Source organism: Elephantulus edwardii, unplaced genomic scaffold (assembly GCF_000299155.1).
Source record: "Elephantulus edwardii isolate Elephantulus edwardi_28Jun2011 unplaced genomic scaffold, EleEdw1.0 scaffold00080, whole genome shotgun sequence".
Classification (NCBI taxonomy): Eukaryota; Metazoa; Chordata; class Mammalia; order Macroscelidea; family Macroscelididae; genus Elephantulus; species Elephantulus edwardii.
In genome coordinates, this window is record NW_006399830.1 from 11,173,454 (window position 1) to 11,188,350 (window position 14,897).

Here is a 14,897-nt window from a genome sequence, read left to right on the forward strand (position 1 = left end):
AGAGGAAGGCCCTCTATGAGGTGGATTGATTCAGTGACTGGGATAATTGGGATGGGAGTATCAGAGACAGTGCGATTGGCACAGGACAGAGCGGAGTTTAGGGCTGTTGTACATAGGGTCGCTATGAGTCGCAGGCGACTCGACGGCACATAACAACAACAACAACAACGAATCAAATCCCTACACACATCCAAAAACTTCTCCAACAGGGTAAAAAGGGAAGCCACAAACTGGAAAAAAGTGTTTGGTAATGATATGTCAGATAAGGGACTTACATGCAGAATTTATAAAATACTTGAGCAAGCACCACAAGATAAATAATCCAATAGAAAAATGGGCACAGGATAGGAACAGACACTTCACGGATGTCAGTTTAATTCAAGCCATGTTCTTTGCAGTTGCTTCCTATGCATTGGAAAGCTGGATAACAAATAAGGATGACAGAAGACTTGACACCTTTGAGTTGTGGTGTTGGAGTAGAATGCTGAATATCCCGTGGACTGCCAAGAACACAAACAAGTCTCTGGGAGGAACTGCAGTCAGTATTCCTTAGAGGCAGGGATGTGCACGTGCTTTGGGAATGTTGGGAGAAGGGTCAGTCCCAGGCAAAGGACATAGTGCTGGGGAACGGGGAGGGTCGGAGAAAGACGAAGACTCTCAACAAGGTGGACTGACCCAGTGATTGTAACCATGAACTTGAGTGTGGTGGAGAGAGGATGGTTCGGGATAGGGCTCGGTTCCAACCTCTTGTTCATACGATTACTCTGGAGTGGTAACTGATTCGATAGTACCTAACAACATTTACCAGCACGCGTTTATTGAAAGCTGTGCCAGGCACTAGTCCAGTTATTTGGAGGTGGAGAGGAAGACCCTGGATGAGATGGATTGACACAGTAACTGGGGTAATGAGGGTAGGTGTGTCAGAGGTGCTCAGGATAGAGCAGGGTTCAGAGCTGTTGTACATTGTACATAAGAGTCGCTGTGAGTCACAGGCGACCTGACAGCACATAACCCCCACCCCCACCCCCTTTGAGCTGTGAGCACAACTCTTTACAGCTAGGCCACCGGCGCTCACTCCTGCAGTTTGGTGGGCACAAAATCGGTAACTTTGCCCACCCCAAGCCTCAACCATGGCAGTTGAGTTTCCTTGTCAACCCTCTGCCAGGGGATGGGTTTTCTCGTCCCTATTTTCCAGGCTGCCACAGTCCTGTCATTCTGAATTTTTCTTAAGAAAATGGTCACCTGTCAATCTTGTCTTTCCCACCTTTTCAGGGAGGTGTTTAATGGTTTTGTATTGCCTTGCACATCTCAGTTGTAAAAATTATTTCACTTTAGATCCAGTGCAGCTCACGGCCATAGATCAAAAGCTTAACACTTTTATATTTTAATTGTAGTGTGTTCATTTAATTATGATTTGAATGAAAGTTTACAAAGCCTATTGATTTGCAATCAATTATTCACGTTTTGTTTCGTAACAAGTGTAAGGCCCGTTTGTGACAGTCATCTGGCTTCCGATTCTCCACCTTCCCCAGCCATCTCCCCGGCTTCTGTGGCTCTTAAACTCCAAATATTTCAGTTCCTGATTTTGGCAAATGCCCCGGGACATTCTCACTTGGCACCAACTTCTCACTCTAGGCACTAGATCCTGCTTCTTTGTGACTCTCAGAGGTTTCCAGTACTTTCCTCTGTACTCAGCTTGCTGTCGACGAGTGCGTGTATGAGACGTCATCTGGAACATTTATGTTAAGAGGAGTTTGGAAGAAAAAATCTCATCAGCCATATTGCTAGAAATTTCAGTGTCGTTAGGCATATGCCTTAAAATATTAATAAAACATACGATTGGCAAAATGGATTATTTGCTCAACAGTTTGGGAATACACAGTAAAATGTTGTAAATATGTTATAAGCAGAGGCACTATTTACTCTTGGGAATGTTAATGTGCTACAGTGTCATTACACATTCTACAAACCTGGAATAAAACTGACACCACTGACTCAACTTTCTGCCCAAGGACAGGCCTAAATGGTGCCCAGTAACATTCCTTAAATAACCAAGCTTATAAGGTCAAAGGGCAGCATTTACAGAGGAAGAAGCTCAGATGGAAGGAAGGGACGGGATCAGATAATTGGACTGGGGGGCAAAACATGATCATGCTGTATTGGAATTGGTATTGGAATGAATGTGATAAAAAGAATGTATGAGTAGTTGAATGAAAATCCAATTGTTCTGCAAAACTTGACTCAGCTCTCTCTCTCTCTCACACACACACACTCACACACAATTATTGTGGGAGATGCAACAGGAAACAAACTGAAAACCTAACAGAGGACCACCAACAAGCGAACACAGAAATTGTGGTTGACAATGGCTGTCATGACCTTGCAGCGCTGAAATGCCTCTTCCTGCTTAAAGGCACCCTTTTCCTGCTGACACAGAACCCGCTTCTACTACAGAAGCCAGGAATGACACTCCTACTTCTCGTCTCCTGCAGCTGGGGTCCAGGCACACAAGCTGGCCCCATCCACTCAGAAGCACCTTGGGTGAGGGGCACAGTGGGCAGAACTATAGTTTCAACTGCTCCCAGAAGCTCCAGGGCCTGTGATTCCGCAAACAGGATGCCGGGTCACCAGAGTTGACAGTTGTCATGAGTTTAAACATGTCCCCCAGATTACACCAATGCAATGACATAATATGGTGTATAAACTCTATGGTCTATGCTATATAAAGATTCCCCAAGACCTGACAAACCAAAGAGTTGTAAAGAGATGAAATGTGGACTGCAGCGCTCCTTGACTCCACCATAATAAAAGAAGTTCCCCCACAGAGTGTGTGTCCTGTAAGATAAGGGAGGAGAGTGAGCTGAGACTTCCACACCAGCAGGTGATCGCCAGGAGTGGAGCACGGCCTTGTGGACCCAGGCCCAAGACAGGAAGCTCCCTGGCACTAGGAGGGCGGCATATGGGGATTTCACGGAACCCTGCGTCTATAGATGCCCAAAGAGACAAGAGGCCTTCTCTTAGAGCTGGCCCCCTAACATTGCACTTCCAGCTTCCTAACCTTTAGGACAGGAGCTCTAGTGGCCTAGTGGTAAGGAGCTGCGCTGCCAACCCAAAGACACGTGGTTTGAATCCACCAGTTTGGGGAAACATGAACAGTCTCCTTCTGTGTGACCTACTTACTCCCTCTGAAAACCCACTGGAGGGTCAGCTATGGGTTGGTTCTGACCCGATGGTACACAGCAACCTGTAAGGGGATAAATTTCTGTTTGCGAAAGCCATTCTCACGTGGTGTCTGTGAGAGCAGCTGTGGATAAGTACGGCAGCAGCGTGAGACGTTAATCGGCCCAGCATTACTGGCTTCTATGTTCTCTTGAACAAGTTATAGCAGGATTTGGCAGTACGGCCTGCAAGCCTAAGTCCTTCCTCTTCCAAAGATTTTCCGAGCTTTTTAATAAATTCATCTTCTAGGGAAAGGGAGTGGTGATGCTAAAATTACCCAGAGCGCACGTGTTTCTTACAACTAAAACCCCTCGGCCCTGTTGGGATGTGCGGTTCTGATACTGTCTCATATTTGAGGATGGTCTACACAAAACCAGAGTCAAAAGTTGAGTAGAATGAGAGAGGAATCCCTAGAGTTGTTCAGTCATATTGGAAATTTACAATTTGAAAAAAGGTATCTAGCAAATGTGGTAAAATACTAAGGTTTGATAAAGCTGTGTGACATGGACAAAAGGGTTTATTATTTCTATTTTTATAACCATATAAACTGAGGGTCTCACTGCCCCACCAGCCCCCAAAAGAGAAAATGGAGGGCCTGGGAAGTGGGCAGTGGGCCTGGTAACACAGCTGTGGACTGAACCACCACCGGTAAAGACCATAAAACTCACCAAGTGTGCAGCTTCACCCACAGCGTGGTGTGAAACACAGAATTTGCTTCCTTACAATGTAAACAAACAAAACCATCAAACTTGTGCTTACTGCTTACTGTTTTGTACACTAAGGTTTCTAATTTTGCCAGAAAACCTTGACTTTTAGTTGGTTTTCCCCCCTTGCAGGCAGCTTGAACATACACCTTGAACAGATGCAATTTCAAAGAGGTTGCCAGGCCAGGCTCTTCCGGCCCTTCTCAGCCAGCCTGCTCCTGCTGGAGTTTATCTGCTTTAAGAAAACAGCTGAGGGAGCTCTGGTGGCCTAGTGGCAAGAAGCTGCACTGCAATCCCAGAGTATGTGGTTCGAATCCACCAAATGCTTTACCGGAGAAGGAGGGCCATTTCCTCCTGTACCAGTCAGATCCAATTTGACGGTACACGCACAGAGAAAATAATAAAAAACAAAACAAACAAAAAAAAACCAGCTGAGCCTCAGGACAGCTTCAACTCCAGGCTGAGGAGCTGAAAATCAACCATTCACACCTGAGTAAGAATTAGTCGGCAGCCTCTGGGTGGCCTATGTGAACCAGCTCCTGGCACCAGAGCCTGCGGTGCCCGCAGAGGGAGGCAGACAGTGACAACAGGTCCCGGACTGCAGTCACAAGCTTTATTGTCCCGAGCACGGACTCGCCACACTTCAACAATTCCACTTTGGGGAGGGGAAGGAAGGGTGTGGGGAGAATGGGGACGGGGGTTGGGGCACACACGGCCCCTGGGGCTGCAGCTGGGCCGGCACGGCGGGTGGGCCTTGCTGTTAGTGAGTAAAGGCTGTGCCTCCCTGGCTGCGGGAAAGCAGGACCCGGTCTGGGTTAGGCCGCTAAAGCATCGCTTCTCTACTGTTGTTAAGGACTCATGCGCCAGCTACCAAAAGCCAGCAGGGAGGCCGGAGGGGCTGCTCGCTGCCCAGGGCGGGCCGCATTAGGGCAAAAAGGTGGGCATGGCCGGCCTGCACTGCTCAGAGGCCCCTGGACTGCTCTTAGGGTGGCATCTGCATCCTGTCCTGGTGCACTATGGGAATGGCCCTGGGAGGGGGCGGGCCCAGGTAGAAAATCTTCCTGAGCTGAGGGAGGTGGAGGGGGGCGGCGGCCCGCCCGCAGGCCCCGGCTCTCTGTTCCCACCGCGCCATGGCCCGAGCAGCACAGCAGGGCATGAAAGGGACAGAGGAGGGGCAGTAAGATCTTCCTTGTTCCGAGTACCCCTTGGGGACTTTTCCTAGTTAGTTACAAGAGGCAGGTGAGGAGGGGGCTGCTGGTACAGGTGCATGCTGAGCCTCACGCGGCAGGCACAGCACAGCCCCTCAGATCTGTGCAGGAAGCTGGACGCCGATACTCAGGCCCACCGTGCACCCACGTGCACCAGCAGGGACCCTCTGGGTCTGCAGGAGAGGTGGCCCCGTTTCAAAACAGTCAATCCCGGGGACCTGCTATGACTGCCCAGTCCTCACAGCTCTGGACTCCCGTGTGGCTGCCCCTGCCCAGCTCCGCGCCAGGGCTGGCCCAGGTCGCTGGTGGGGCGACGGGCAGCAGGCGTCCACACAGTTCTAATACTGCGGCTCCTGGCCTCGGGCGAGCCTCTGGGCAGCAGCTGGTGATGGGTCATCTGTGTCTGAGGGGTGGAGGGGTCTTCTCACCTGCACTGTGAACCTGGGACCCCCAGCAGGCAAGTGGGTGAGGGGAGCTAGTACCGCATTTGAAGGGGGCTCAGTGTCCAGGCACATCGAGCTGGAAATGGCTTCAGAAAACTTCACTCACCTCCCCAGTGCCTGCAAGGAGAAGCTGGGCCTCCCGGCCCCTTCTGGGGACAATGGCAGCATGGGGACGTGGGGTGGAGGAAGAGAGGGAGGGTGGAGACACACCCAGGGCGCCCCGTCGGTCCTAGGGCTGCCTGTGGGTGGACGGGAGGGTCGAGGGGGCAGGGCCTGGCTGGCTGGCTTCTGCCCTCCAAACAAATTCTGGAAACGACTGGGTGTCCATGTGTCCAGCTGTGGTTGCAGGCCGCGCCGGGGCTGGGCCACACTCCCTGGAAGGCTGTGCTTGAGGAAGCCTCCTGGTCCGGCAGGGGGTTCTGGGATGGGGATTGTCCACAGCGGTGAGTACATTATAGTTCCAAACACTGTTCTTGTCTCCAAAGTGGCAATCCTGGTCCCTGCCTGGAGGGGGTGCCACCAGGGTAAGCGGGAGGTCTCTAGTGTAGACCAGGCTGCTCCACGAGGTCCCTCAGGGGTCAGTGCTTTTCCTAGAAGAGATCAAGGACTTATCAGCAAGGTCCCTGGGGAGCTCAGAGGGAGATAGGGAGAGCAGGAAAACTTGTCAGGCATCACACACAGCACGTGCAAAGGCCCTGAGGCAGGAAAGTGTCCTTGCAAGTGGTAGGGAAGGAGCTGCTTATGAAGGAAAGTTGGAGCTTTCTGATATAGAGTAAAATTATTTCAGAGAGAGAGCCGAAACAGCAATTGGGCCAAACTGTTAACACATGTTAAGGGATAATGGGTATATGACATTTTACATATTACTTTTATCCTTGCAAATGTGTTGGAGATCTTAAATAAATATGTGAGGAGCCTTGGTGGCACGGGGTGTTAAATTTCAGTTTCCTCTCTCTCTCTCTCTCACACACACACACGCCCCAAGAAGGAAGGACATTATCCCTTTAAACGTTAAAACATTAGCCTGGGACATCTCTGGATGAATCTTTTCTTCATACATTTTTAGTGTGTTCCCTCCCACCCTAAGTTTTCAGACAAGCTGTAATACGTTATAAGTTAAGTAAGTTTTTGAAAATAGGAACTTATCCAAGCTTGACCGCATGAGTAGGACAGTCCCCCCCTTAGGGACCTTCCCACACATCTTCATCCCTTTGTATCTTAGGTGACTTTTGAGGGTTTTTCCTTCAGAGTCTGCCCATGTGGGAGGGCCTGGGGTTCCAAGGTGCCCCTCACCTCTTGTTTGTGGGCCTTGTCTTGCTGGTGGATGCCATTTGCAGACCCGGAAGTGCTCAGGGCCTGGAAGAGTCAGTTAGGGGACAGGTGGAGTGAGTCACCAGGCCGCACCTCTGGCTCACCCAAGTGGAAACATCTGATGACCATCTTAGACTCCACACCCTGAAGCGGGGCCAGGCTGCAACTTCCCCCGGTTTAATGTTCCTTCCTCAGGATAAAGCTACACAGGGTCCCCTTGGCCTGGCATTCCCAGAGGGCAGGGCTCGTATCTCCCCTCAGATGGGGATCCCAGGGCAAGGCCACCTCCCCTTTAATAGGGATCCCGGGATGAGGGACTTCCTCTCAGACGAGATGGTCTCCCTCAGATCAGCCAGCCTCCACTTAGCCAGGGCTCCCACAACAGCTACTTCCCGATTTAGGGCCACTTCCCCTCAGATGGGGGTCCCTGGACAGGACAGCCTCCCCTCAGATGGGGGTCCCTAGACAGGGCAGCCTCCCCTCAGATGGGGGTCCCTGGACAGGACAGCCTCCCCTCAGATGGGGGTCCCTAGACAGGGCAGCCTCCCCTCAGATGGGGGTCCCTGGACAGGACAGCCTCCCCTCAGATGGGGCTCCCTGGACAGGACAGCCTCCCTTCAGACAAGGGTCCTAGATAGGACACCTGCCCTCAGAGGGCTTCCTGTCCTCAGAGATCCCCTCGGTCAGCCCAGCCTTGGCCTCAGCTCACCTGGGACTTGTCGGGGCAGCTCCTCATGGCCTCCATGAGCTTCTCCACCTGCTGGGCCTGGTCCAGCGCGTCCCGCAGTGCGTCCTCCGTGCTCATCAGCTGGTGCTGCAGCCGCAGGAGCTCGGGGGCCGAGGATGGGTCAATGAGGGAGTAGCGCCTCTGTTCCGACAGGGACTTCTCCTTGTCCTGGGAATCGAGAGAGTGTACGTGCCGGGGAGGCCCCTCCGGGCTCTGGTCCTGAGAGTGACCCGTCCTCCCTCCTCCCCTGAACAACATTCATGAACTTTGCACTGTCCATGAAGGCAAACCAACAGCCCTCACTGCGCCTGGGGACGTGACAGCACATGGGTCCTTTAGCTCCACTCTTGCCCCTGTCCAAGCCTGTCCCTGGGCCCAGCTTCCCGCCCTGCAGATTTCTAGGTCCCAGCTTTCCACATGGGATGTACCAGCCTGTCCCACCAGGCCCTTCCCAAGTCCTCCTGACAAATGCATCTGTCCTGGAAGAAGTGCAGGGCAGCAGACTCTCCTCCACCCCCAGTTAGCACCTAAAGACCTTAACATCACACCACCAGGCGTCCGCTGCCTGTGGTTCACGAGGACTTTTAGTTCTGCCTATGGCCTTGTTGCCCCTGGGTGGCTCCAAAAAGCCAACCAGCCCCCACAGTCTGACGGCAGGGCAGCCCCTGCCCCACTCACCAGCCCGGTCAGCTTCTCCCTCAGGCCTCGGATGTCATCCTTGAGCTTCTGCTCCTTGATGCGCCACTCAGCCTTGTGCACCTCTCGGCTCAGGTCCCGCTCGGGCCCCGGCGAGTGGCGGTTGGCCTCCAGCAGCAGCACGCGCAGCTCATTCAAGCTCCTGGAGCGGGGAGGAGGGTGGGGGACAGAGGCACCTCAGTCAGTCCAGTACCCCCAGCTCCCTCAAGATGGAAATGTGCTGAGTGCCTAGAGATCACCACCCTGCAGGGGACACTGACCTTCAGAGTGGACCAGACTGAGAAGCTGACACATGGAATGACTCAACCACAGCCCAAAGGGGCCGGGATTCGGGAGTGGGATGGTCAAGTGGCCTTTGCCTTTCCTAGAACGGGTGCTTTGTTGTTTTAAGAGAATGCAGTGTTTGTCTAATTGAAATACAATTACTCATCCAAGTAATCTAAGGTGGCAGAGTATTTCAAGCATCTAATGCCAAGATCCATCTGACATCAGCAATGTTATCCCTAGTGCCACTTCTAAACCCAGCTCGCATTTCTGGCAGTTCTCTGTCAATATTCTGTTCTAGTTGTTTTTGGATAATCTTTGGCAAAATTTTGCTTGCATGTACTATCAGTGGTACTGTTTGATCATTTCCACACTCTGTTGGATCACCCTTTTCGGGAATGAGAATAATTACGATCTTTTCCAGTCAGTTGTCACTGGGTGTCCTTAAGTATTCTTATGTGCCGGGATGGGATGCTCTGGTGGCCTAGCAGTAAGGAGCTGCACTGACAACCCAAAGGTGTGTGGTTTGAATCTACCAGCTGCTCCATGGGAGAAGGGCGGGCAATCTCCTCCTGTGGAATTTACGGCCTCTGGAAACCAATGGGGAGGGTCAGTTTTGTGTCAGTTATGACTCGACAGCGCACGACACCACGTGCCAGAGGAGAACGATCCTAGAGGATTTTCTTGGTCACAATCTCTGCAGAAGCAGACTGCCAGGTCTGTTACCCGTGGACCTCGTGGGTGGCTTCAAACAGTCAAATCTTTCGGTTGGTTGTCTAATGCTTAACCATTTGCGCCACCAGGACTGTTTGGATATTACATTAGATATTAAATATTAAACAATCCTACCATATTGCATTACATATTAAACTTATTCCTACCAATCTCCCAGCACCCTCATCCTAAACACCACAGGAGCGTGAGTCTTCAAGGATGGGGAGTTAAGCCTGTTGAATGGACTGGACTCAGTAAAAAGATGAGAAGGGATTTCAGAAAGCACACACCTGCTTAGCCCACACTTGCTCACTGCACAGCCCACACCTGCAAACCCACACCCGCTCACTGCACGGCCCACACCCGCTCACTGCATGGCCCACACCTGCTCACTGCACGGCCCACACCAGCTCACTGCACAGCCTCAGTGCACAGCCCACACCTGCAAACACACACCCGCTCACTGCACAGCCTCAGTGCACAGCCCACACCTGCAAACCCACACCGCTCACTGCACGGCCCACACCTGCTCGCTGCACGGCCCACACCCACTCGCTGCACGGCCCACAGCCGCTTACTGCATGGCCCAGATCTGCTCACTGCACGGCCCACACCCACTCACTGCACGGCCCATACCCGCTCACCCCACACCTATTCACCACCCAGCCTATACCTGCTCACCACAGCCCACACCTACTCACTGCACAGTCCACAACTGCTCACCACACAGCCCACACAGCCTGTGCCCACACACTGCACAGCCAATGTCTGCTCACTCCTCAGCCCACACCTGCTCACTGTATAGTCCACATCTGTTCAGCCTGTGCCCCACAGCCCACACCCGCTCACCCCACACCTATTCACCACCCAGCCCACATGCTCACCGCTCCTTCCGGAGCAGCTCCTGGCTGATGAGCACCAGCTGGCCCGAGGCGTCGTGGGTCTTCCGGGTCACTGCCTCCAGCTCGGCCTCCAGACGCCGCTTCTCCTTCAGGAGGTTGTCCACCTTCTTCTCCCCAGACTTGCACTTGCTCTCGAGCGCTGTGGGTCAGCCGCGGGAGGAGAGGGAGCGTGTGGGAATCTGCTCCACCCGAGGGCAAGCCGGGCCCCAGAAGCAGGACTTCCCAGGACTGACAGGGACACACCTCACTGAGCACTTAAAAAAACCCCTTGATTTCTCTTGTCCTTAAGAACCAGGCACAAAGGGGCTGAGAGACCAGCGACAAACACAAGAGCTTGGACCCTTTAAAGTGGAGAGCAGTTTGCTTGCTGAGACTGAGAGGTGGAGACTTGAGGCTAAGTCTTCACCTTGGCCTTGGAAGGGCCCAAGGTGGACTCACCTTTGTCAGGACCATGTGAATGTGATGGTGACTGGGTGGATGTGAGTGAAAACCTCTCAGGATGGGGGGCTCATCACTCACTCACATTCTGGTGGACAAGAAGCTGTTCCAGCTCACCCCAATCTCAGCCTTCCCAGGTCACCCCTCTGTGCTCACTTCCCTGGCCTGGCTTTGTGCTGGCCCTGAAACCCTGGTGCTTCTCTGATCAACTGTTATCAAGGTGGCTGATGGGAAACCTGTGGTTCCCGATCCCAGAGCTGGCTCAGGGAACCCACACGGTGGGGGGCCCTGGGGGTGCCATGGGTGGCTTCACACCTCCTCCACTCCCTGACACCCAGATGGACCCCAGGGAGCATGAGAGGGGCTCACACTCCATGTCCTGCTGACACGTGTCACCTGGCTCGGCCCCCAGAACCCCCTGCATCTCCCCTTTGGGAGGGAGACTTACCACTTACTTGGGCCCTGAGCATCTCGGTCTGGGACGTCAAGGCTGTCACTTCTTTGTCCCTCTTGTTCAGCTTGTCCTGCAGGCCTGAAAGGAGAAGAGACAGAGCCATCAACGCTCCATGTCAACCCTACCCCAGTGGGTGAGGCACAAAGGACCACACTGGGCTCTAAGGATCTGGTTTCCCCTTCACCCCAGTGTTCTGCTGGGGTGGCCCACCCTGATGAGGCCAGTGCAGTCCTGGGTGGTCTTGAACAACTGAACTCTTTGAACCCTAGTGTTCTCGTGAGAAAAGTGGAATAATACCAACAGTATTAATACCAACCAGGCCACCTGATGATGTGTTTTCAGAACCCTGTGGCCTCCTCGATGCTGCTGTTGTGTGATGTGGAGCCAGCACAGACCCTCTAGGGATCTGCAGAGGTTTCACATCACACAGGAGGAGACTGCCCATCTTTCTCCCCAGGAATAGGTGTTGGACTCAAACTGCCTGTCCTCATGACTCTTCCCTCACCAGGCCATCAGAGAGCTCTGTGCAGCTCCTGACAGACAGCAAAATGGGGACGCGCAGAAATGCTGAGATGCAAACCCACCCGAAAGCACAGTCTCACTTCCGGCTGGGTCTATTCTGACTCTTAGCGACCCCCAGCCCCTCACCGGGTTTCCAGGCTGTAAATCTTAACGGGAGGAGACTGCTCATCTTTCTGTTGGTGGATGTGAACCACCAAAAAGCCAAAGCCTTTTAGTTGGCAGTGCAACACATTACGGACTAAGCACTGGGGTTCCCTTCATTTTTTCTAAATGAAATACAGAACCAATAAGAGAGAGAGACAGAGAGAGAGTGAGGGAGAGGTGGCTTTACCCTAGGGCTGCAATCCTGAACTTGGACTTCTGGCCTCCTAACCTTAAGAGAAGCAGTACGTTTGTTGAAGTCACCTCCTTATGATATCCATCTCTGTTAGAGCAGCACTAGATAATTAAGATGTGTGTGGAAGAGGAAGTGTATGAGAGCTTAAAGGATGAAACTGGGATAGTGGGCACTTGTTTGGGGGAAAAATGAAAATAGATCCTTTTCTTGTAAAAGCAGATAGACCAGGGATTTAAGTATAGAAAAGGAAACATCAAAATTACTAGAACAAGTTACTTTAAAAATAATAGATAAAGAGAAGCGTGGGGCAGCCACGAGACCACTAAAAAAAAAATAATCAGAAGCTTTAAAAAAATGGAGAAAGGTTAAAAAATATTTGCATGATAAATCCCACTTTAAGAAAAAGAAAAATAGAAATCACCAGTAAGTGGAAATATTAGCAATGTCATAGACATAGAGCTTCTAAAAATCAACAAAAATATTTAAAGCCTAGCTAAGGAAAAAAATGAGAAAAATACCCAAGTAGAAAATAGAAGTAAGTTATAGTCTCTGAAAACCAGCTAAGAGTCAGTTCCAGCTTGATTGATCATAACAATAATAATCTTTAAAAAAATAGGGTAAAACTCAGTAACAGTGTACTAGGTACAAAGGGATCTCTGGTGGCTTAGTGGTAAAGAATTGTGCTGCCAACCCAAAGGTAGATGGTTCAAATCCACCAGTTGCTCTGAAGGAAAAGGACGGGCAATCTCCATGCAGTTTACAGCCTCTGAAACCCACTGGTGGGTTAGCTGAGTCAGTTTACGACAACAAAGGTACCAGGCTGGCACGCAACAATAGGGAGCTGTTAGTAAGAACCTCCCCCACTACAGGGAGAAACACCAGCCTCCCCTGAAGGCGGTGGGCTGCCCTGCCCGGTGCCAACTCACCCTCCACCGTCTCCTTCATTCGGATCGTCTCCTCGGAAATGTCGCTGGACTCAATCATCTGGAAGAAGAGGCCGTGTGAGGGGCACGCTCGCCTCCCCCTGCCCCAGTGCTGAGAGGGGCTTCAGCCAGCCCAGCGAGCACACCTACAGTGTACTCCCCACAAAAGCGGGTCTGCCCGCTTCTGCTCCCCACTTCCCTCCGGCCCCCTTGTGCAGCTTCTGCACGAACACCTCCTATCCCTTTCATGGAGAAAGTGCATCCAGTCAAACACTGATCTCGCCCCAGGCTCTCGCAGAGGTCTGTCCTGGGAAATACCACCTCTCAGCCTGGACACGCCTGTTCTCAGCGTCCCATCCCTGTGTGGGGCAATGCTAGCTCCCTTTCCTCCAATATTTCTTTTCAATGATAAACTCAGAAACCAAAAAAGAGAAATGATGGATTAAAAAAAAAAAAAACCAAACCACCTGCACAGCAAATACCACAAGAAAAGCCAAAGGACAGGTGATGTGCTTCCCACTGGTTCTTGGGGGAAGGCTCTGGCCACCTGCTGGCTGCTCTGAGCTGCAGACTCTGCCAGCGTCTAACGCTGTGGGCTGAAGCCACACAGCCAAGGAGGCCGTCACCTCCACAATCTCAGGCCTTACGCTTCTATCCACGCCATCTCCAGCTCTCAATAAACTCCCTAGACTCTACGCACAGCCCAGTGAAGATGTGGCTCTGAGCTAGCCACTGCCTTTCGAGTTAATTCCACTCATGCTAAGCCACCGTCGGGTCTCTGAGGCTGTAAATCTGTATAGCAGGAGGATGGATGCCTTCCCAGTCTTTTACGCAACAGCTGGAAGATTGGAACCCCTAGCCTCCAAGCTAGCAGTGCAACATGTAGTATGCAGGCTTTGAGACTCTAAATGTAATACGTCCTTAAACACACACACACACACAAATATTCCTGTACTTAACCACTATCGTGTGCCCTTACGGTGGAACCGATCCACAGCTGACTCTAGCAGGTTTCTGGAGGTCATAAATAGCACAAGACACTGTCCATCTTTCTCCTGTAGAGCAGGTCATGGATTTGAACCACATGCCTTCAGGTGTGCAGCACAGCTTCTTACCACTGGGCTACCAGAGCTCTACAATTCACTGTTGTTGTTATGTGTCGTCGAGTCGCCTGCGACTCATAGCGACCCTATGTACAACAGTCCTAAACTCCACTCTGTCCTGTGCCAATCGCACTGTCTCTGACACTCCCATCCCAATTATCCCAGTCACTGAATCAATCCACCTCATAGAGGGCCTTCCTCTCCTGCGCTGTCCCTCCACCCTCCCAAGCATGATGTCCCTCTCTAAGGACTGGTCTCTCCTCACAACATGTCCAAAGTTAGACGGAGCCTCAGAATCCTTGCCTCCAAGGAGCCATCCGGTTTAACCCTTTCCAGGACAAATCTGTTTGTTTTCCTAGCAGTCCATGGTATTCTCAATACTCTTCTCCAGCACCACAGCTCAAAGGCATCAGTTCTCCTTCTATCCTCCTTAGTCATTGTCCAACTCTCTGATGCGTAACAAGTGATTGCAAAAACCATGGCCTGTATCAGACGCACCTTAGTCTCCAGAGAGACACCATTGCTCTTCAGCACTTTGGAGACCTAGTCTTAAACCTCAGAGCTTGGGAAGCACACGGCTCAGCACCAGTGTGTGTGGATAATCGAGATGTGCTTTCTGTTCCTCAGCTCCGGAGTGCCTGGGACTCCAGGTCCCCAGGCCTCGTGAGCTACAGAAGCATGACAGCACCTTACTCCCTCAGGCACCCAGACCCAGGCCCCTGGCCCAGCTCCGCCTGTCTCCCGCCCTGCCACAGGCTCATGTGGACAGAGCCAAGCTCAGTTCTTCCCCTGTCTGCCAGCCTGGCTGTTGCTAAAATTGTGCCTCCCTGGGAGAAGGAATAGAAGGACGTAGCAGGGGACGCTGGAGCCTGAAATAGACAACTGCAAAAGAGTACCTTGAACCTGGAACTCCTGAAAGTATTCAACTGACT

General features: G+C 52.0%; 1 protein-coding gene across 1 annotated transcript in view; it reads right to left on the reverse strand.

Annotated features, from left to right (window-relative positions):
• Window positions 1-5,369: 5,369 nt before the first annotated feature.
• The window catches only part of CLIP2 (CAP-GLY domain containing linker protein 2), a 48,715-nt gene continuing 39,187 nt past the window's right edge, over window positions 5,370-14,897 (reverse strand). Inside the window, exons 10-17 of the mRNA XM_006889784.1 lie at window positions 12,866-12,923; window positions 11,075-11,158; window positions 10,171-10,327; window positions 8,291-8,450; window positions 7,595-7,780; window positions 6,868-6,930; window positions 5,785-6,078; window positions 5,370-5,534 (exon numbers count right to left, since the gene is read on the reverse strand). Of these exons, the coding sequence (XP_006889846.1) occupies window positions 5,370-5,534; window positions 5,785-6,078; window positions 6,868-6,930; window positions 7,595-7,780; window positions 8,291-8,450; window positions 10,171-10,327; window positions 11,075-11,158; window positions 12,866-12,923 (1,167 nt within the window). The remainder of the gene's footprint in view (window positions 5,535-5,784; window positions 6,079-6,867; window positions 6,931-7,594; window positions 7,781-8,290; window positions 8,451-10,170; window positions 10,328-11,074; window positions 11,159-12,865; window positions 12,924-14,897) is intronic.